Here is a 22071-nt window from a genome sequence, read left to right as displayed (position 1 = left end):
ATGGGTGTTACTTCAAGTAGGTTTTTCTTTTTCTTTTTTTTTTTTGAGGAAGATCAGCCCTGAGCTAACTGCTGCCAATCGTCCTCTTTTTTTGCTGAGGAAGACTGGCCCTGAGCTAACATCCATGCCCATCTTCCTCCACTTTATATGTGGGACGCCTGCTACAGCATGGCTTGCCAAGTGGTGCCATGTCCACACCCGGAATCTGAACTGACAAACCCCAGGCCGCCGAAGCAGAACGTGTGCACTTAACCACTGCGCCTCCAGGCCGGCCCCTGTGTGTGTTTTTGAGTGTGAAGCCGCACTGTGGGTCTCAGAGCTCTGTAAGAGGGTGTACTTGGAGAGGCGCGGCCCCTCAGCCCTCTTCCCGCCGCCCCCTGGACACCAGCCTCCATGGTTCTCCTGCGTCCTTCTGTGTGTCTTCTGCACAGGTGAGCAGACACACAACGTGTTCCTCTGTCTCTTCCTTTCTTGGACACACTTTGCTTTTTCACTCACCGATATATCCTGGAAATCTGTGCTTGTCAGTTCATACGGCTCTTGCTCATTCTTTTTACACCTCTGCATTCTTTTTGTTTATTGTGATAAAATGCACGTAACAAAGTTTACCATTTTAGCTGTTTTTAAACCATCACTACCGTCCATCTCCGGGTCTTTCTCATCTTCCCAAACTGAAACTCTGTCCCCATTAAACCCTAACTCCCCACCCCTCCCCCAGCCCTGGCACCCACCCTTCTACTTTCTGTCTTTATGAATTTGACTGTTCCAGGGGCCTCATAGACGTGGAATTCGTCCTTTTGTGTCTGGCTTTTTCTGCATTCCTTTTGTAATTTATTTTAAGAAGCTTAAAAAGTAGAAACAAAGGGCCATGATGTATTGATTGGAGTAAAGCCCCTTCGACTCCCTGAACATAGCAGGATGAGTTTGCTTTTTGAGTCTCTGAAGTGCACCCCGGTGTCCTCGGGAAGCACCGGCTTCTGTTCCTGTGTGTGTAACGTCCGCAGTGTGTACCACTGCGCAGGGCGTGCGGCCTGGGTTTTCAGCAGCGTTGTGTCGAGATCTGTTGTCGCTGCTCGTGTGGAGCTGGTGCCTCCCTGTCTCGTGCTGTTTCTGTGTGTCTGTTCTCTGGAGGGAGAGTCTGGTTGTCTCCAGTGTTTCCTCTGTCCTGGTGAACGTCCTCGTGTGGGTCTCCCCGTGGACAGGTGTATAGGTTTCTAGAAGCGGCATTATGGGCCGTGTTCGAGGATTCCCACCGTGCTCTCCAAAGCGGTTCTCCCGAGCTCGGTGTTGCCTGAGATTTGCAGGAAGAGGCGGCGTTCACAGCGTCCACTTCAGTGGAACGCTCCAGACTCCACGGCTTCTCGCCTGTGAGCCTCTGTGGCACCCCAGAAATCCCCTGGGCGAGGCGGTCTGTGTGCGGGCAGGGAGGTCAAGTGCAGACTCCCGGGGCTGCTGAGCCTCCTGACGCACACTGGGGAGTGGGGGGTGGGCTTTAAGTCTCCTGTGTTGGCTGCGGTTGCTTGATGCCAGCCCGCTTCCCTGGGTCTTGGGTGGAAACCCTTGCGCAGGCTGATGGGCCGGCCCCGTGAGAGAAGAAATTTTAAATCAGCAATCTTTACCTTTCTCATCTAAGCCGAAGTCCTTTGAGATGCAGAGATTTTTTTTTTTAAATTAGAGAGGAAGGTATTTTTTTTTTAATTTTTCCTTCTTTTCCCCCAAGTTCCCCCAGTACATAGTTGCATATTTTAGTTGTGGGTCCTTCCAGCTGTGGCATGTGGGACGCCGCCTTAGCATGGCCTGACGAGCAGTGCCAAGTCCGCGCCCAGGATCCAAAGCGGCAAAACCCTGGGCCGCCGAAGGAACGCGCGAACTTACCCACTCGGCCACGGGGCTAGCCCCCAAGAGGAAGGTATTTTTTAATTTTAAAGACTTTTTGATCCACATGATATAAACTTTACCGTTTTAGCCATGTATAAGTGTGCAGTCTCAGTGACACCGAGCGCACGCACGATAGTGTGCTTCCATTAGCACCCCTGTCTCCAGAACTTGTTCATCTTCCCAAGCTGACGCTTGGTCCCCATGAAACACTGACTCCCCCCGCCCCAGCCCACAGCCTCTGTCCCACTTTCTGATTCTGTGAATTGACGCGAACATCTTTGAACTCTGCATTTTTCGTGACCCTGCACTTTGTTTAGGTTTAGAAGCTGTGGCTGCTTAGACGGCTGTGGGTAAAGACGGTGCATTTAAAAACGGTTCTCTTTCTCGTGGGGCGGTGTTTGCCTTCCCTGCCCTCGGTTAGGGGCCTTTCTAGAAGAGCTGTGTCCTCTCGCCTGCTGTTCCCCACAGACCAGGCCCCACTTTCCCTCGTGAGAGCAGCGTTCCTGGAGGAGGAGCTGGACCTTAGAGAGGCCCCCGAATTTGGCCGCAGTCAGGAGAAAGGCATCCTGGAGAGAATCTGACCCGAGCTGGTTGTCTGGGGCGCGAAGTGGTTAGAGACCTCTCGTGAGCCAGTGCCGCTGGCCACTGAAGTCCGGGTACCCTGAGGAGGCCTGAGTGGGTGTGCCCTCGTTTCAGTGTGGCCGGCCGAGAGGGCGGCAGCTACCCTCCCCAGTTTTCTGTGTTCCACGGGTCGTGGGATGTGGCAGTGGGAGGCCCCGGCTGTTCCCAGGATTCCGAGCAGAGCCGTCGGCCGGGAGGTCTCTGGAATTGTAGGTTCCAACGGTTCTATGGACAGACCTCAGTGGGTCCTGTCGTCTTTGCAGTTTGCTGCGGAATTTCTCAGCAAAAATCCTAGCCAAGGTTTTCCCCTCCCTGGGTGTAAAAATACTAGGTGTTTCTAATATTTCTAAAAGTTTTGACTGTGTGTCAAGCTGCTTTAACTGAACGCTCCCCATAGCTCCATCAAGCAGAGGCCGTTGCGGCCAGCGGGCCCGGGATGGAGGCAGCATGTGGCTTTGTTGTCTGACGGCTTTTGATTTACCACTGCCTTGTGGATTTTTCTGTGTCAATAAATAAAGCTGCAGCTGCTATTTTTTAAGGCTGTGGTACCCCTTGTGTGGCTGTCGTGGTGGTCCCTGTGGCCGTCAGAGCCGACGCTGTGTGTGTCTTTGGCTCCTTCACCTTCGACCCTGATTTCCGGGCTGTGAACCTGGGCAGAGGCCTGAGGTTGGTGGGACATGCTCCCCGCTGCTCCCCATCGTGTCCTCCCCCTTGGCGTCCTTGTGCGGTGACATGGAGCTCGCGCCTGCCGGGTACTCGGTTTTCGGAGGGCTCTGGGACGCAGGCTGTGGAGCACTCGCCACGGGGCTCTGGGCCGGATGGGAGCTGTTGGGGAATGGGGTCGAGGGCAGGCGGTGCTGCTGCGCCTCCGCCCAACGCTCCCCGTCCGCCTGCTCGCTTGCTCCCTGGGCTGGTGGGAGAGGCTCTGCCCTTCAGCTGCTGGGGGGAGCGGTGTTCCCTCCTCACCCTCGCCACCTTGCAGTAGGTCCCCCAGTTCCCGAGGGCTCCAGCCTTCAGGGAGCTGATGCCTCCCTGGGGGGCATGTTCTGCCACAGGGGCTTGCGCAGGGCTCGTCACTCCCTCCTGTTGCTGAGAGCCAGGGGCTCGCAGACCCAGCCTGTGGGGGAGTCTGCCATTTCTCAGCCCTGATGGCTGTCCTCCTGTAGAGATAGGGACCAGCTTTGGGAGTTCCTGCTTTTCCCACCAGCTGTGTGCACAGGAGCTTTCTCCAAAGGGGGGAACATCTGACGTCAAGCCATTCAAAAGAGCTGTGCTTGTGACAAGAAAGGGTCCAAAATCCCCAGCCCCTCGCAGGCGTCGCTAGATGATGAAGCTGCTTTGTCCTTCTGATCCTCAGAATCTTTCTCAACACAGTGATTCAGGCCATTTGCTCAGACCTGGCACTGGATGCCAGTTTCTGCCTGAAGCTTCTCTTTCTCGCCCTTGGTTCTGTCCACGAGGTCCCTGTCAGCTGCACCTCTTCTGCCTGCAGCCTGCTCCTGTCCTCGTGGCCTGCTCGAGTGTGGCCTCCCTGTGGCTGTGAGCTCCCTGCTCCGGCCTCTCGGACTGTACACCACCTGCCCTTTGTTAGCGAGCATAGCACTTCACCCCAAATGTTATGATGCTCTTTGCGTCCCCCTTTAGATGATGAGATTTTGAAGGGCTGGCGTGCGCAGCTCTTCTCTCCTTGTGCATCTTTGTCCCCCAGCACAAGGCTGACCAGGGCCGGGCTCACCGGTGCCCCAGTGGGTACTGGTCACGGTGGGTACCTGGGGCTGGTGACTGCTAATGCCTGGCGCGTGGTCTTTGAGACCAGATCCGAGATTGGCCTTGGTTAAGTGGGCACCTGGCTGGAAGCTGTACCCGTCGCTCTGTCCCATGTGTCCCAGCACCTGGCACAGGCCCAGGCTCGGGGCGGGGACCCACTGAGCCCTGGTGCCAGCTGAGGGGCGCGGAGGGTGCTCTCCGGGCCCAGGGCTGAGCACCCTCTGCTCTTGCAGCACACACTCCTTGAGCCCCTGCTCTGTGCGCCATCCTGGGTGCTGGCCCTTTACCGAACACTGCCTCTGTGCCAGCACCGTGGATTGCCTTTGTTTACACCTCACGAAAGCCTGGTGAGGTACATGCCATTAGCCCCAGTGTGCAGATGGGGAAACTGAGTCTCTGAGAGCTAGGCGAGTAGCAAAACCAGAGTTTACATCCTGAGGGGAGAAGGGCACCTACACCCTCGGGGGGCTGTGCCCCGTGATGCTCAGGGCCTTCCAGGGCCGTGTGGGTGTCTCACCCGAGACCCGAGCCCCCCAGCCTGGCGGAGGCTCCCAGCGCTGGGGAATCATCAGAACCAGGTCTGCTCCAAGCCTTTCCCCCCGGTCATGCTGCCAGGGACAGGGCCGAGGGACAGCCCCACAGACACGGCGAGGCCCTACTGTACATCTGCGCGGAAATCTTCCCGCACTGCCCGGGCTGGCCCACCGAGCCCGCTGCCCACACTGCGCTGCCTCCTTGCCCAGCTGGCAGCTCAGACCACGCCCAGGGGCCCTGCTGGCCTTGCCGCCACTTCCAGGTGCAGCCCCTCTTCTCTTAAGGCCTTTGCTGCAGGCTGTGCAGTGGGGTCCCAGCTGCTCTTCTGCGAGGCCCCCAGCAGATGGCGCCATGGCTTGCTGTCCCTGGCGCACTCTGGCTCAGGGAACAGCGGGTGGGAGGGGCCCCTGGCCCGGCCCCACTGCTGCTCACCTGCCCGGTGCCCTGTGCTGCCTGCAGTCTTGCCCGTCTCTCCGTGACTCGGCCAGCGGGGCTGGTGTCGTGTCGCAGTCCTGGTGCTGGGAAGTATCACCCCTTTTCTCCATCAGCACACGTCTGGCCTGCCTGTGGACGGGTCTCAGCCACTGGTTGTTGGCGGCCCTTTCTTCTTGTCGCCCTGCCCTTTGCAGGTTGGGCACCACGACCTGCAGCTCTGGCCCCTCCTCTCAGGAGGCAGTTGACCACAGGTGGGTGGCTTTGGTGGCCTCAGTTGTAACACCCATTAGAGCTAGTCCTGGAGGTGGCGGGAGGCGAGGTGTGTCCAGCACCGAGCACGGTGTCCTGACCAGCATTTGCTCTCTATTTCCTCCTCCGTGTCTTGACTCTGCTCTTTCCAGTTTGAAATGTGAACTCTGGACCTTTCTCTGACTTCTTGTGGCAGATAGCCCCCACTAGGTTTTGGAGTGACTTTCTTATGCATCTTCCCCCCTCTTGGCCCTGCAGGTGGCCCCAGAGCTGGTCTGGCTTTAGAATTGGGGACAGAGGCTGGCCTGGTGGTGCAGCGGTTAAGTTCGCATGTTCTGCTTCTCGGCGGTCCGGGGTTCGCTGATTCCGATCCCTGGTGTGGCCATGGCACCGCTTGGCAGTCATGCTGTGGCAGGTGTCCCACGTATAAAGTAGAGGAAGATGGGCACGGATGTTAGCTCAGGGCCAGCCTTCCTCAGCAAAAAGAGGAGGATTGACAGTAGTTAGCTCAGGGCTAATCTTCCCCTCAAAAAAAAAAAGAAAAAACGAATTGGGGACAACGCTGCGGAGAGTGGTGGCTCTTTCTGGGCTCTGGGGTGCCTGGTGCCCTCCCCTGGGGCAAGGCAAAGCTTTCCCGCCTGCTTCCCTCCTTGGAAACACCCCCAGCTCACTGGGTTGGAGTGTTCGCCCCCGCTTCCCTCCTGGCCTCAAGGACAGCCTGCCCAGTGCTGGAGCCAGCGTCTCCGTTTCACCTCCCGTCTCTCCGAGAGACCCGGCTGAGTTAACGCACAGCCGCCCCGCCCGTTTGAGGGAGCCAGGGCCTGCAGGGGCCTGCCCGCCAGAGGGGCCGTCTGGCCCCCGGTCAGCCTGCGGCTTGGGCAGCGTCAGGAGCAAGGGGCTGGGCTGCGTGGTGCTGGCATGGGGCTGCCCTTGGACCCCTCGTCTCCTGCTGTGCCCCAAGCCGCACCTCTGCCGTCCCCTCCTCAGACACTGCAGCCGGTGGGGAGGCCCTTCCGAGGGCATTTCCGATTTCCTCTGCCTCTCCCATTCATGAACGTTTCCTGCAGGCGTAGTGGCATCTGGGGTTGGGTGAGGGCAGTGTCACTCTTTTGGTTTCTGATTCTCTTTTGGTTTCAGACGGGGAGTGACAACAGCTCACTTTGGTCCATGTGGCATCCTGCTGAGGTCAGACCCACCTGCGCCCTCAAATCCCACAACCCAGGCTCACATGCTGGCCTCTTCACTTCCTGGCTCAGTGACTTTGAGCGAGTTACTTCCCTCTCTGAGCTGAGTTTCTTGCCTCTGAAAGAGCAGCCGTCATCCTCACATTGCTGGGACCTGGTGGGCGTCACACGGGGTCCCTGATAACCACGTAGTGGCAGTGCCTTCTCCCCGCCTTGCAGATGGGGGAACCCAACTTTGCGAGGCTTGGGGCTTGCTGCCGTCATCCTCTGAGCGAGTGGCTGAGCCGGCCTTGGGTGCTGGTGTGGCCGTTCTGCCGCCCTCCGCCGCCTCCCGCGTAACCCGAGGTGCCCTGTGGGGATGGCAGAGGCAGGTCCTCAGCGAAGCGGGAGGGTGGGGCGGAAGGGGCTCGTGCCAGAGGCGTCCTGGTCGGGGCTGGGAGGCCGCTCCGGAAGGCGCCGCTTGGGCCCCTTCCCAGTGACCCCCACTGGAACCCAGCATGACCACGTGGACGGGGCTTGGGCAAGGGGCAGCTGCTTCCTGCGGCCAGGCCTCCTCTGAGCTCCTGGGCAGCTGTCTCTTTCCTTTGCAGCCACGTCCGGCCTCTGGGATACTCCTGTGCTCGTCTCTAGCCCCTCCAAGGAGGGCCGAGCCTGGGGGCCCATGTTTTGGGCCCTGACTTCTCGGTGTCTGTAGCTGGCAGCATCAGGGGAATGCTGGCTCTGAGGCTGGCCGAGTGCTCTCTGGAAGGTGATGGTGGCATCCCAGTGCCAGCACCCTTGGGGCCTTGTCCACTCCCAGTCCTTCTAGGAGTGCGTGCTTACTTGCTGCTGACCCTGAGGGTTTGTCAGCCGAGTGGCCTTGGGTCCGGCGGTCTAGCCTCCTTTCTTGAGACAGCGGGAGCCCTGTCCCTGGGGTGGGGGCCGCCATTGTCCTCCAGCCCCTGGGCTTGTGCAATTCAGATCCAGCATTCCACGAGATGGGTCACGTCTCTCTGCCTCCGAGGAGGCCTGGGGGAAATTCCTTCCCCAGGGTGGTCCTGGGGGCGTTCCCGGCACGGTGGTGTATGGACAGGAATGTGGGCCCGTGAGCCGACAGGCGGTGGCCGGCCGGGCGAGTGGGGCGTGTGTGTGTGCGCCGGGCTCTCTCGTCGCTGCCTGCACAGCTGCCGCACCCCCTGGCTTAGCCGGTCTGTGTCTCTAAACGTGTGTAGAATCGAGTCAAGTTTACAGATGGAGCCATAAATTGCTTAAGTCTGGGGAACACTGGGAGCTCTAGAATTGGAAGTGGGTTTTACGAAGTGGATTGAGTGCTGTTTTGTAGCCTTCGTTGCTGTTAGAGGAGGCAGCCGAAGGCTATCGCGTCGCCAGGCCTGCTGCCCTTCCTGGCAGGTCTCGGCATCAGTCTGTCGTTCCTCCCCGGAGTGCCGATACGCCTGTGTCACGGAAAACCTGGCCAGCAGGGCGCGGCTTCTGCAGGTTCAGCTCAGGGAGGCCTTGGCTTTCACGCAGAGCCTGGTGGCTGGCGGGTTCTGGCTCCATCTGTGGGGACGCCCAAGGGGCTGGATCTGGGGGCGGGCAGGCCTCGGGCCGGGCTTCCTGGGCCCCGCTGCAGTGACTAGCAGAGGTGGCAGGTGGGGGCAGGGAGGACCGTCAGGCCTGACCGTGGCCCCCGGCTCCTGGTCAGCGAGTGGCAGAGGGGCGAGGTCTCCAGGACCCTCCAGGGGCAGGAGGCCCCTCCTGCCGCCGGGGGCTCTTTCTTGGCTGTCTGGGTGTAGAAGAGCAGATTGGTGGCCCGGGAATCCTCCCGGTGTCACTGGAGCCCCCGTTTTCCAGGTGCGGCCTCTGGGGGAGCGTCGCACGGTGACTGGCTGAGTGGCAAGTCTGGGCCGGGCCCAAGGGCTGCTGTCTGCAGTCAGGCTCCTGCTGCAGGAGGAGCTGCAGGCTGGCGATGAGCCCACAGCCGGTGACAGGAGCCCTGGGGGGTGAGGAGACGAGACCGTCGGGCGGTGCCGGTCCCAGGTCAGTGCTGAGCATCAGGGGTCCTCCCCCCAGGTCTCTGCTGGCTGGTTCTGCTCTTCCCCTTTTTCTTTCTTTTTTTTTTTTTTAACTTTTATCGTGGTAAAATATCTATAACATAATAATTATCATTTTAACCATTTGTAAGTGTACAATTCAGTGCCGCGAAATCTTGTACCCATTACCATAGTGTGTAGCAAACCTTCTCATCGTCCCAAATAGACACAACACCTCCCCTCCCCCTCCTGCTAACCACTCTGCTTTCTGTCTCCATGAACTTGACTCCTCTGGGGGCCTCATATAAGCAGAATCAGACAGTATTTGTCCTTTTCTGACTGCCTTGTTTCACTAAGCATAATGTCCGAAGGTTCACCCATGTTGGAGCATGTGTCAGAATTTCCTTCCTTTTTACGGCCAAGTAATATTCCATTGTAGATGGACCACATTGTGTTTGCCCATTCATCTGTCGATTGTTTCTAATTTATATGTGAAGTTGAATATCTTTGAACGTTTTTAAGTCATTTGTAAAAAATGACAAAGCAGGAAAAATGATCTGTGAGTCGTGTCACAGGCAAAGGTGTGATTCTGTGAGCTTCCTGCACACTAGTGAGGACGAGATGGAGGGGCCGAGGGCTACAGATGACTCTTAACCCTATGAGAAACGCTCAACCTCACCCGTAAGAAAAACATAGATTAAACTCTTTACACTAACAGTTCTGTTTCTAGAAAGTTCAGGAGCAGGTGCTCGTCCACTCTGGTAGAAGTCAAGGTGGTGACTGCCCCTGGGGAAAGTCTCTGGAGGCAGCTGGTGGGGCCCCTGGGGTGTGGCCAGCGTCTGACTTGGTGTGGGCGCTGGGCTCACGGGGGTGCTCTGGGCCACACATTTCTGCGTGTACATCATGCTTCAGTATAAAATTAATGGTGGCAGCAGGAGCACACAGCATTTTCCGTCCCCACAGACGAAGACCACTCCATGTGAGTGGAAGGAGGGGACAGGCCCCGTCGCCCATGGCAGGAGGGCCACCTCTGTGGAGACTCAGCTGGCAGCCGATCGGAACTCACACCCTTGACCCACAAACCTCCCGCCTCTAGGATCTGGTTCTGCAGACGGGCTTGTCCACGTGGTTTCCACAGTTCTTCATGGCGGCGCTGTTCGTTTTAGCAAAGATTGTAAACAGCCCAGAGGTCGCTGAGCAGGAGACTGGAGAGTGAATGCTGATGCCCCAGTCAGTGGGATGGCGTGGGCTGCTGAAGGAATGAGGAAGCGCTCCATTTCTTCGTAGGGAACACCTTTCAGTGCAAAAAAGCGAAGTGTGTTGAAAACAAAAGTAGAGCATGCTAGATCTTCTTGCTTGCGTCTGCACAAAGTATTTCTGGAGAGGTACAGAAATCTATATTGTTCTGCCCCGGGAGAGGCAGTGGGGCATCTTTTGGGGGAGGGGGAAGGGAAGGGAGCCCCAGGGACGCCACAAACTGATTCCTCTGCATTCTAGTTTGTTCTGAAGGCGAGGTGGCCCCGGCCTCCCTCTCATTCAGGCCTCTCTGGTCCCAGAGCCTTGCACTCGTGTGACCCAGCTCCAGTCGTCCAGGGCCCAGGACTTACAATCTTGTCCCTCTGTGTGTGGGACCTGGGCACGCCACAGCGGGACAACAGCAGCCAACGCAGAGTGTTTCAAACCGCAGGCGTCTTTCCCACCTCTTTGCTCCGCGCGAGGATGGAAGCAGCCCTCACTGTCCTTCCTGGCCATGAGGGGAGGACTGTGGGGCCGAAGCAGGGGTCCCGGCAGGTTCCAGGCAGCTGTGGGTCTGGGCGGGTTTAGCGGGGAGCTCGGAGGGCGCGCCTGGCACACGGCCCTTGGCCCGCTGCTCTGGGGGTCTGAGTTCTGTGAGCCTTGCATGGGTGTCCCCTCGGCAGCTCCAGGCTGGCGTTTTCTTCTTGGCACCATCCTCCTTTGTGCTTCTTGAAGATGATTGTCACAGTTCGGGTGGCTTTTATAAAATATCTTATTACTTTGGCTTTTCTGTAAGACCTTATTTTGGGGGAAGAGGCTGTCATCTTTAGTTCTTTTTTTAGTTTCTCAGAGAAACAACCCCAGCAGGTGTTTCTTAGATGATTGAGCCCGTTCTGCTTCCAGGCCGCTTGCAGGCCAGCCCCTCCAGGAGCCCTTCCAGCTCTGTGGCACCTGCAGGGCTGGGTGCAGAGGCCTTGGGGTCCCCAGGGTCCCACCCTCGCTCGCTTGGAGGGGTCGGGCTCAGAGCTGGTTCCAGCATGGTGACGGCGCAGGACGCACCTTTCTGGAGCCTCTGTGTCCTCAGTGCAGTGGCCTGGCCTGAGGCCCGTGGGGCCGTGGCTGCTGCCCTGTCTGCTCGTGTTGGCGAAGAGCGTGGAGCCCAGCCCTCCTGACAGGCCAGTTCTCTCTGCCCGTCTGACAGGCAAATGCAAAGTGAGTTTGTAAAGTTGAGGGGGCCTTAGTAGATTCGGGCATCCTTCCCCAGTTGTCCTCCTTTTTGATCACTCTGCAACAGCGTTTTCTTGGCCCCATTGGGACCACTGGGCCAGCTGGCTTCTCTCTGTGGCTCTAAAGGGATGTCTGAGTCTGTTGTGGGCTTGTCTTTTTTTTTTTTCAGGAAGATTATCCCTGAGCTAACATCTGCTGCCAATCCTCCTCTTTTTGCTGAGGAAGACTGGCCCTGAGCTAACATCGTGTCCACCTTCCCCTACTTTATATGTGGGACACGTACCACAGCATGGCGTGCCAAGCAGTGCGTAGATCTGCACCCAGGGTCCAAACCAGCAAACCCCAGGCCACTAAAGTGGAACGTGCGAACTTAAGTGCTGTGGCACCAGGCCAGCCCCATGGGTTTGTGTTTTGAAGTATAAAAATGTTCATACTGGGGCTGGCCCCATGGCCGAGTGGTTAAGTTCACGTGCTCCACTCCAGCGGCCCAGGTTTTGCTGGTTCGGATCCTGGGTGTGGACATGGCACTGCTCATCAGGCCATGCTGAGGCGGCGTCCCACATGCCACAACTAGAAGGACCCACAACTGAAATACACAACTACGTACTGGGGGGCTTTGGGGAGAAGAAGGAAAAATAAAATCTTTAAAAACAAGCAAACAAAATGCTCATAGCTTTTGACCCAATAACCCTATTTCTGGGATTTATTCTGAGGAAGCAATATACTGTATGTTTATTGACATAATAGTAAAAAGAAGTCCCTAAATTGTGCCCGCCAAGAAATGGCTAAGTTGATGTGTTGCCCCCACTGGCTCGAGTGACAGCCGTAGGAAAAGGTGGTCCCAGGGCCCTGGCAGAGCTGGCCGTTTTATTTCTATCAGGCCAGAGTGCCTTCTGCCATCACGTCCTATCTTTGTTTAACGTAAAGATGTCAAGACTGGAAGGAAATACGACAAACCTGACTCAGATTATTCCTATTTCAATGCGTCACCTAGGCCGCGTCGGGAACCAATTCGTTCAGAACACAGGGTAACGTGAAGCAGGGCCACCGGCCAGGGCCGGGCTGGGGCCGGGCGGGGGCCGGGCTGCGTCGGAGCCGCTGGCGTGTGGCGCCACGGCCGTCTGCACCCTCCTGTGCACATCTTCTGTGCTTTCTCTGTAGACAAAACAAGGGTTTTAAAACAAACAAAATCTTTTCTGCTTCCTGGAGCGCCCCGAGAAGGCATTTGGGTGGCTGCGTTTTTCGGAAAGCTGAGGGCCCCGTTTTAAATGCTCCGTCCCTTCCAGCCGTTGCAGACGGCAGAGAGCAAGTGTGGGTTAACTTTTCTTAAACTCTCCTTCGAAAGCTCCCAGTGAATGCCTTCAGACCCTCCCGGAGGGGCCAGCCTTTGCCCAATCCACGGTGACCCCGGGGTGACCTGCTTCCCATGGGTCTCCTCTCACGCCTTGCTGTCACTTGCTGCCTCTCGACCGAGCTTGCAGGGCAGGTCGGATGAGCGCGCAGCCTCTTGCGTGGCCTGGGCGCGTGGTCTCTGTGGAGCCTGCCTCCCTCGCCCAGGTGAGAGGCTGCCCCGTGAGCACAGCTCATGGACGCCCAGGCCCCCGCCTTGGGCACTGGCCAGTGCCCGGCTGTGCCAGTGTTGCTGCCCAGGATGGTGCAGGCCGCCACGAGGGCAGAGCTGGGCCTGGGGAGGGCGCCGCACTCGGAGCCTGGAGGAACCTGCTGACCTCGTGGGCCTGCCTGTCCCCTGGGTGACCCCAGGCCAGAGGCCACAGCCTCGGGTCTTCACATTCGTGATACGACCAGCCCTGGTCAGGGGAGTGTCCCAGGGGCTCCCTGTCCTGTTGTCACTCACAAGCCCAGCCTGGCTTCCAAATGTGGGTAACTGGGATGGGTTTTATTATGTTTCACTGCATCTGTTTTCTTAAGTCTCAAACTCTCATATTGGAATCATACAAAAGAACATCCTAACACGTAAGGAAGTCATGCAGCGGAATGTGCTAGAGCGCACGACCCGTTCACGGCCTGCCCGCTCAGAGCGCGCCTCCACCCGTGGTGCCTGCCCTCGCGGAGGGAGCCCCGGCCCTGCTGTTGGAAGGGAACACTGTCTTTCTCTGTGTTGGCCATCTTCCTGCTTTCTTGTCCCTGACTCCAGGCTTCGCTGTCAGGGAGGCCCACCTCGCTGCGGGACATCTGCGGCTGTCCCAGCTGGTGGGGATGGCAGGCTGCGGCCGAGCTAGTGTGCGCAGGTCCTTGAGGACCAGGAGGGCTTTACAGAGAGACACCTGGGTATGCTCCTGGAGCTCCATCCGAGTCCCGGTTAATCCAGGTGCGCACCGGGGAGAAAGCCTTACGAAGGAAGTGTGGTTTACCTCTGCTGGTGCCACCTCCGCCCCTGCCCGGGGACCTGCTGTGTGTGTCTCCCGAGTGCCCTGCCTTCCCAGCCACCTGGACAGCTGCAGCTGCCCAGAGCCGCCCGGGGCAGCGTGGAGGGAGCAGACGAGCCCCGCGCTGCATTCCTGGCTTTTGGTGAGAGATTAATCCGCCTTCAGCATCTTGACAGCAGCTTGTTAAGAGCCCGGGGTGACGCAGGCCTCAGGGAGGGAGGGAGGCGGGCGACCAGCCTTTGCACGCACATCCCACATCCGAGGATATTTTGTTTCAAGTTGAGTCAGTCGCCCAGCGGGTTTGCAGGCAGGGACTTGCCTGCGAGGCTCACGGTCACAGACACTGCCGCCCGCGAGCAGAGGCTGGCGCACAGAACCGGGAGGCCTGTCCTTGGCATCTTTATTGCCAAAACATCAAGTTTTACGAGTGCCTTTCTGGCATTTACTTTACATGTGTCGTAAATCCAGCACTGCATCTGCCGGGGGCCGCTCACAGAGGCCAGACTGCGGTTTCCTTGTTCCTTTCACGGGCCCACGGCTGGGGGCCTCGTTTGAGTTTTGCCAAAAACCTGGGTTCCAGGTCGTCTGGGCACCTTCCTGCCTCTCACCCTCGACACCCTCGGGACGCCAGTTTCTTCCGTGACCAGAGTCGCTCTGGGGTCTGGATGTCTTCTGTCTCCTCCATGGGGACCGCAGTGACCCCCTTTGCCTCTAGCTCCTGGGCTGGCACTTGGTGTGGTCTCTTGGCTGTCACACAGGGTGAGAGGGGCCCCACTCTGCTGCTGACCGTCTGGGGGACCGTGGCCAGGGCATCGCCTTCCCGAGCCTGGCTTCCCCAGGTGGGCAGGGGGATGGTCCCCATGTGGGCCAGCCGTGGGGCCGGGAGACGTAGTGTGAGGTGACGTCTGGATGCTTAGCGCAGTCCCCAGCCCTGGTGGGCGCTCCGTGGAAATTACACACTCTCCCTCCTTATCTTCCCCACAGAGGGGAGCCCATCCCCTGTGGGTGGGGAGGGGGAGGTGTTCAGACAGCCACGTGTCACCCGTTCACACCAAGGCTGGTGGGGATCAGCGCTGGTTTGCCCTCCTGGTGGGGTCGCTGCCTCGCCTGACTTGGGAGTTTATCCCCCCGAGGGGGGCCTGTGGGCATGTGGGTTTGGTTGCCTGTCCCTTCTCTTCCCCCCTGAGGTTGTCGTCCTGGCTGTGGGCCTGGGGCGGCCACAGGCACCAGATCCACAGCTCCCTGGGCATCACCTGCCTCCAGGGACCCTCTGCTGCCCAGGAATGCAGCGACCTGCTCCGACAGGCCCTCTCGGCTCCTCCCTGAGCGGGGTGCTCCTGCTCTGGAGCAGGCTGCCTCCCTCAGCCTCCAGCCCTCTGCCTGGCACGGACAGAAGTGCGGCAGCCCCTGTAGGTTCCTCTGCCCCACCCACTCCCCCGGCCCCTGCTTGTGCCCCAGCGTGAGGGCCCTCAGGGCTCATTTGGGCATCAGCAGAGGCCACAGGGAAATGCACCCAGCCCGGGTCTGGGGAGGCGCCCTGGAGCCAGTGCGGGCGCACCTCGTGGCCGCCTCCTGCAGGCAGCCTCTCCTCCGCGCCTCCGCGGGCTCTGCTAACGGCTGCCTCTGTTTCAGTTTCCAGGCCGAGCGGCCCGCGCTGAATGTCGTCATCTTCCCTCTGCTCCACGAGGGCCTGACTGATGTCATCCGCGACGTCCCCATGGTACACCTGGACGAGATCACCTTATTTAAAAGCAGAGTGGCCGAGGAGCCGCCAAACCTGTGGTGGTGACAGGCACGGCCCAGCACCGGGCGAAGCTGCTTCTGCTGGCCGAGCCGCCCTGGCCGCGCCCGTCGCCTCCGTGAGTCTCCATAGCCGAGGAAGCACGACCGCCCCGTACTGCGCTCCTCGGCCACCACTGCTGTTCGCCGCCTGCCCGGCCCCTGGGGACCCTGTGGTGGGTCACAAGAGGAAGGAAGGCGCTCTCCCTGGCCGTCCTGCACACCCGCCTGTCCCCCGGGGCCTTGCGATGCCTCCTCCCGCTTTCCCGTGTGAGGACTTGTTGCTTGGTGAACTCTGGGTTGAGATGGTGTGCAGAGGACCAGGTGGGCAAGCTGGCGGTCAGGGCGACCTGTGGGCCTGGCCGTGGCTGTTCGGGAACTGAGACACCGATCGCTGGAGCCCTGACTCCTTGGGAGCCCTGACCAGGTCCCCAGAGCCCCACGTGGGCCCACTGCTGCCCCCCTCACTTCAACCCCCGAGTGTCCCTTTGCTCTTGTGCTCCTGGTCACCTGCCACCAGGCTCCGTGCAGGGGTGTGCTGGGGCCCGGTGCTGGGGGTGACTGTGAAGGGGGTGGACATGCCTGCCCTGTGAGATGTCCACACTGACGTCTGTGACAGTGAGGCCCATGACCACGTCTGAGTGCCCACCCCCACCCCGGGGCCAGCTGTGCACGTGACGCAGCGAGGAGCTCGCAGGCCTTATGGCTGCAGACTTGGGGCTCTCATTCCCAATAAGGTGTGTTTTAACCCAATGACGTCTCCCGTATGTTTCCAGCCAGGTGATGTCAGACAAGTTCAGGCCACTGGGGGCAAGGATTGCTGGGGGCCCGGGCAGGGTCTGCCACGTGGCGGACGGCGGTCGCGGCATACAGTGGAGATCTGGATTTCTGGGGAGGCACAGACATACCTGGGTTCATTAGAGAAACTCGAAGTATTAAAACCCAGAAAGGATGTTTAGGGCCAGAGTAGTGATCAGATTACCTGTTCAAGATAGCTTTATTTAGCACTTTAAAAAAGTTCCACGCAGCTATTCCAAAAATGGGGAAGGCCCAGAGTGCAGGGCCTCACCCTGGTGTCTGCCTGCTTAACCGCGAGGTCTCCCCAGCACCGTCATCCCGTCAGCGGGTAGGCTTCTGAGGGGCCACTGTTGGGGCCCCTCCACCTGGTCGCTCTCGGTGATGCTCCTGGAGACTTCCAGGGAATGCTGGGCGCCCTTGGGGCCACTGCCAGCCAGGGCGCCTCAGTCTCCACAGAGGCTGCCTCCCAAGGCCCTGGGCCTGTCTCCCGCAGACTCCCTCTCCCTCTGGGCTGGGGGTGCAGAGCCCACCAGGCCCTGCTCACCCTGCTGGTGCCCATCCTGCCTGCCGTCTGCCCCATGGCCCCCAGCCCGGCCATCCTCCTGCTCTCTTTCCACAGGGACGGGCACCCCATTCCTTGTAGCGTGTCCTACAGTTTACCTGCCATTGAGAGGCCGGATCCCTGGTCCCTGGGCTTTCACTCACCTGCCCTTCCCTGGTTCTCTAGGGCAGCCGGGTCAGCAGCCCGCTCCCCACCGGGCCGGGGGGTCTGGGAGGCCTTCTGACGGTGGCTGCAGGAACCAAGGCCTCCAGGGGCTCTGGCCGAATCTTCCAGACGGACATGCAATGTGTCTGCGGCTCTGGCTGTGCCGTCGTCTCCCCTGACTGAGCGGACGCCGCGTGTGTGGGTGGAGCAGGCCTGAGTGCTCCTCCCCTCGCCCTGCTTTCCTTGCCGCGGCTGGTCAGTTGTCTCTGCGGCACAGCTGCCCACCCCCTGCCCCGCGCTGAGGCTGGCGGCTCTTTGCCTCCTGGCTGGAGTGGCTGGTCTGCGGGCTGCCTCCTGTGAAAGCCCAGCAGCCTGAGGCCATAGCCTGGGGCCCGTCTCTTCCTGGCCTCACAGGCCGCGGGACAGGCTGCCCTGGACCCGGAGAGGTGGGACTAAGGTCCCATTAGGGCCACACGGCTGTAGACAAGGGTCTGAGAGGCGGTGGGAGCACCCCCTCCCCCACCCCACGTTTCGGTGCATTTCTTTCAGATGGCGCCTAGAGACCGCCAGGCGAGGGTGGTCTGGGGACGGACTGCTCCTTGTTGTCAAAGCAAGGGTGTGGCTGGCCACAGCCTGACAGGCAGGGGGACGCGGCCCAGGAGAGAGGCAGGTGGCCTGGCCGATGCCAGGACCCGCACGAGCCCGGCCGGCCCACCCCGGGGGCCCTGGGTAGCTCTCCTTCCCTTGTCCTTTCATCCAGAGCCCTCTGGGCTCAGGCCAGAGAATGACCTTCCCACCGGGACTTTATCCACGGGCTGCGGTGTGTCTTCACACCCTCACGGGGTGCCCTGTGCCCCTGAGTGAGCGGTTTTAACCAGAGTATCATTTCTGCCAACACACCGGGCCAGGAGGGACTGTTCAAAAGAGGTGGGGGGCACGAACTGCCTTGGAAAGCAGCCCCCAGCAGCAGACTTTGTATTCTTAGCGTCCCCTGCAACCATCCTTTTACTTAGAGCGAGAATTTCCGCTGCTTCCACACCCGAGACAGGATTCACCAGATGTTAATAATGTGCTTATTCTCTCTAAGTGCTATTTTGGCACCAGTGTTAATTGCAATTTATATTCTGCAGCATTTTACGCTGGGAAAAGAACCCACCCTAATGGTCCCCGATTGGCAGAAGTGGGCTTTTAAGCGGTGGACCATATGCTGGCTGCTGAGAGGGCCTGGTCAGCACCGTGCCTGCGTGTGTGCGTCTCTGCCGTGCACGTGTGTGAGTGCATGTGCATGGGGTGTGTGTGTCTGTCTGTGTGCATCCACCTGTGGGCATAGTCTGTGTGTGTGTGCACGTGTGTGTGTGTCTGTGTGCTCATCCCTGTGTGTCTGATCAGGAGTCTGTTTGTGCATGCATACACATATGTGTGCATGGTGTGTGTGAGAGAGCCTGGGGGCGGGGGGAACGGGGAAGGAGAGTTTCCGGGCATTTGTCCCTTTGTTAAAGAGAAGCCCCCTGGCCTCCCAGGGCTGCCCCCCCCCCCCCCCCCCGGTCCCAGCCCCCGGGGTTCACTTCTCCCCGGCCCTCCGCCAGCCCTGCGTCCTGTGGCCTGGTCTGCCCCGGGGGCTCTGGCTTTGTTGCCATACCACCAAGCAACCTGGGTGGCCGGGTCCCAAGGTGCTCCCCAGGGGAGAGGTCTTGAGCCTGAGGAAGGCCACGGCCCCGGGCTCCCTTCTCTGCTCTAGGTGGCTTTTCTCATTTTCACGTGCAAGCGTTTTTATTTGCAAGCTCCAAGCCCAAGGAGGCTGGGCTGGGAACGCGTCGCTCTTTCATACAACGAGGGCTGGATTTTATCCCTGGCTGTTAGCTGCCCTTCCAATGGTCGGAGGAGACGCAGGCCAGAGGGTCCCTTCTCCAGGGCCTTCGGCAGGAAGGCGCTCTCTGCTCGGGTAGGGACTGACGTGCCGGCCCCCTCAGGCAGCTCTTGCTCGCTGTGGAGGCGACGCTCCCTTAATCGCCCCCTGTGCCAGGACCCAGAGCTGCAGGCCGCTCGGCCCAGGGGACAAAGCTTGGCAGAGGCCTGGGCTGGGAAAGCTAGGCTGCGGGAGCTGAGGGATCCGAGTCTCTGTTGGCCCACAAGGGTCTAAAACCAGTGCACCAGCTTCGACTGTGCCAGTGGTCCCCCCGCGTCTGAGCCACGAAGGCGGGGACCCCATGGCCCTGGCCCCCGCCTGCAGGAGGGGCCCTGCCCCGTGGGCCCCGCACACCCTCCCGCTCCTCGCCCTCATCACTGCTCCTTCAGGACTGGACGACTGCTGAGGTCTTGTAAGGGAGGCTGATAAGACACGTTAGTGGATGAGGAGGATGGGGAAGTGTGGCCGGTGGCCATGGGCTCCAGTGAAACCTGAGGTGAGGGAGACGTGGATGCCAGCGCCCGTGGTCCAGTCGCCTCGGCCCGAGTCCCCTCCGCCTTTGACAGGACACAGCTGGGGTTGTGCGGGAGGGGCTCAGCCCTCATAATGGTCAGTGGTCTCGTCTGTGCTGGGGGCTCGGGATTCTAACGAGAAGTGTCTGAGGTCCCCTGGGCATAAGGAACGGATGCCCACAGAAATGTAGAAACTGCAGGTCCGACAGCCCCCCACCGTCATCTAGCTGACTTGAAGGCTCTTTCACACACACCAGTGTCCCGGGGCCAGGGCACTGCTGCGCCCCGCTCCAGGCCAGCCAGCCTCGGGGATTGGGGGGTCTGCTCGTCTGCTACGTCCATCACGGAGCTGAGGCCGGGGCCTGGAGTGAAGTGGCCGCTCCGCCACACCTGCCAGGGCCTGACTTCCCGCGGAACCCTGACAGGGCCTGAGCGGCACGTGGCACTCGCCCTGCAGCTCTCGGGGGCGTTTCCAGCCCTGCACCGGGCACCCCTCCGAGCACTGCCGTCCGAGGGCAGCTCCAGCCCGAGCAGTTGGGCGCAGCATGTTTTTAGTGGGGTCTCACAGTATGCGGTGACCAGGTGCTAAATGACTGAACACGCGTCACCTGCCTCTGGACGACGGGCTCCCTCGTCTGCCTGGTGAGGCCCGCTCCAGAATTTTGTGTTCAAACTACATTTTAAGTGGATATTTTTAATGTAAATTCGTGGCATGTGAAAAGTTTCCAATAAAGTGGACTTGATTTAGAACACCAGGCAGCTGTGTGGTCCTTCCGGTAGGGGCGCTCCCTGACCTTTGCCCTGTGGCCCCCTCCCCCCAGCCCCAGAGGGCGGGCCCAGGCGCGTGGCACTCCTGTCACCCACTGCTGTTCAGATGTTGAGGACAGACGCTGTGCTTGGCCAGGTCAGTGTGCCTGGATGGAGCCGTGAGACCCAGAGGGTGGTTCTGATGCTGCCTGGGGCCATCAGGAGGTGACTTCTCCAGTGGCCTGTGTAGGCTGGCGGGGGGGGTGACCGGGCCGGGGCCGGGGGGCAGGCGCACGGGGACGCCAGCGGGGCCTGAAGCTGCTCTCTGCACGAGGGTCTGTGTGGCCCCACGGCAGCTCGGGCAGTGACAGTGCCCGGAGACTCTGGCTGGCATCTTGCGTCAGCATCGTCACTGTCCGGGGGGCCGTGGGGACCTAGTCCTTTTTGTTTTTAATACATACCCATATATATATAATTGTGGTAAAATACACATGACAAAATTTACCAACTTGACTATTTCTGAGGGTGCAGTTCAGGGCATTCACACTGTTGTGCCCCTTCCCCAGCACCCATCTCCAGATCGCTCCCTGTCATCCTGGGCTGACGCTCTGCACCGGTCAGCACTAACTCCCATCCCCCTCCCCCGCCCTGCAGCCTCCGCCCTGCAGCCTCCGTCCTCCGTTCCGTCTCTAAGAATTGGACTCCGGGAACCGTGTATCCACAGAGTCCTACAGGATTTGTCCTTCTGTCACTCACTTATTTGCAGCATCAGTTTTAGGCAGAAACATCCTTCCCCAGACCTGGGCTCCAGGAAGGGGCTCTGGCCACAGCGTGGAGGGGGATGGAAGGTGGTGATGGGGGCGGGGGGACCAGGGCAGGCCGGCAGGTGTCTGGGGAGGCGTGGGAACCTGGGCTGGGAGGGGTCCTGGCTTGTTCCTTGAGGTGGGAGTGGCCTGGAGTGAAACGACGACGGGGGGAGCAGGAGGCGCCGGCCTTCCTGACCGTGTCTAGGCCAGCCATCCAAGCTCTGCATGTGCCCACGCGACTCCCCACAATGGCTCCCTTCTGGCCTGGAGCCGGGGAGAAAGCTGAGGGGACTGTACTCTAGGGGTCAGCAGTGACCTTCCTAGGAGGGGCAGGGGGGACCGCATGCTGGAGCCAAACTCGACTGCGGGGGGAGACGTGATGCGAGGGCAGGTGCAACGTCTACCTTGGACACACGTGTGACTCGGTCGTAGGTGACAGGCAGGTGTGGCGGGAGCCGAGGCTGAGGAGCCACGGGGTGTGCCGCCTTTTGCTGGACGACAGCCCCCTCCAGCCCCATCGGGAGATGCTAGTGGCTTCCATGGAGCCGGTGATTGGATGGGGCACCACAGAATGGCTGGCCTCTGTTCCACGGTGTCTAGAGCGTCTGCCGGGGGCTGGAAGCTTCTGGAAGCATCTTCTCTCATCGTGGTGGGGGGCCCCTGCACACAGGGCTGTTGTCCACCGCAAGATGAGGCCCAGGCTTGTTGGCCTTGCTGGAGAGGAGGGTTGTGGTGGAGGCAGAAGGACCAGCCCCTACTGCCGAGTCCGGGAGGACTCACGTTTCCACGCACCTCCTGAGCGGACACCCCCGTTTGGTGGGGAGCACCGTGCAGAGAGGGCCTTGGATGGTGAAGAGCTTGCCGTGGCTGCACTTGGAGTTGACCGAGTGTGCGCGGCAGCCTGGCCCAGGTCCACAGGCTGAGCCTCGAAAAGAATCCAAACCACCTCAAGGACAGCCATCCTTTCAGGGATGCGCAAGCCGGGAACACGGCGACTGGGGGCTCTGCTGTGGGACCCTCGGGAGTCACGGCTGGAGGAGGGACGGCAAGAACCAGCAGCTCACACAGCCAGGGGCACTCACAACTAGAAGATACAACTGTGTACTGGGGGGCTTTGGGGAGAGGAAGAAACACAAAAAGAAGATTGGCAACAGATGTTAGGTCAGGTGCCAATCAAAAAAAACAGAACCAGCAACTTTGGGCATCACCAGGAGCGCTGCACAGGATTTCTTGAAGGCCAGCGGTCACCTCTCCCGGTGGTGGCAGAAGGGGTCACAGGGCCCTGAC

At 59.9% G+C, this 22071-nt stretch overlaps 1 protein-coding gene across 2 annotated transcripts in view; it reads left to right on the top strand.

Annotated features, from left to right (window-relative positions):
• Positions 1 to 19986, top strand: part of FBXL18 (F-box and leucine rich repeat protein 18) — a 42603-nt gene extending 22617 nt beyond the window's left edge. For both annotated transcript variants that reach the window (XM_070566230.1, XM_070566229.1), the window contains one exon: positions 15163 to 19986. In XM_070566230.1, coding sequence (XP_070422331.1) covers positions 15163 to 15319 — 157 coding nt within the window. In that variant the 3' untranslated portion in view covers positions 15320 to 19986. The remainder of the gene's footprint in view (positions 1 to 15162) is intronic.
• The last annotated feature ends 2085 nt before the right edge of the window (positions 19987 to 22071 follow it).

This window comes from Equus przewalskii, chromosome 12 (assembly GCF_037783145.1).
Source record: "Equus przewalskii isolate Varuska chromosome 12, EquPr2, whole genome shotgun sequence".
Classification (NCBI taxonomy): domain Eukaryota; kingdom Metazoa; phylum Chordata; class Mammalia; order Perissodactyla; family Equidae; genus Equus; species Equus przewalskii.
Note: the sequence above shows the minus strand (reverse complement) of the source record. Positions and strands in the feature narration are given on the sequence as shown.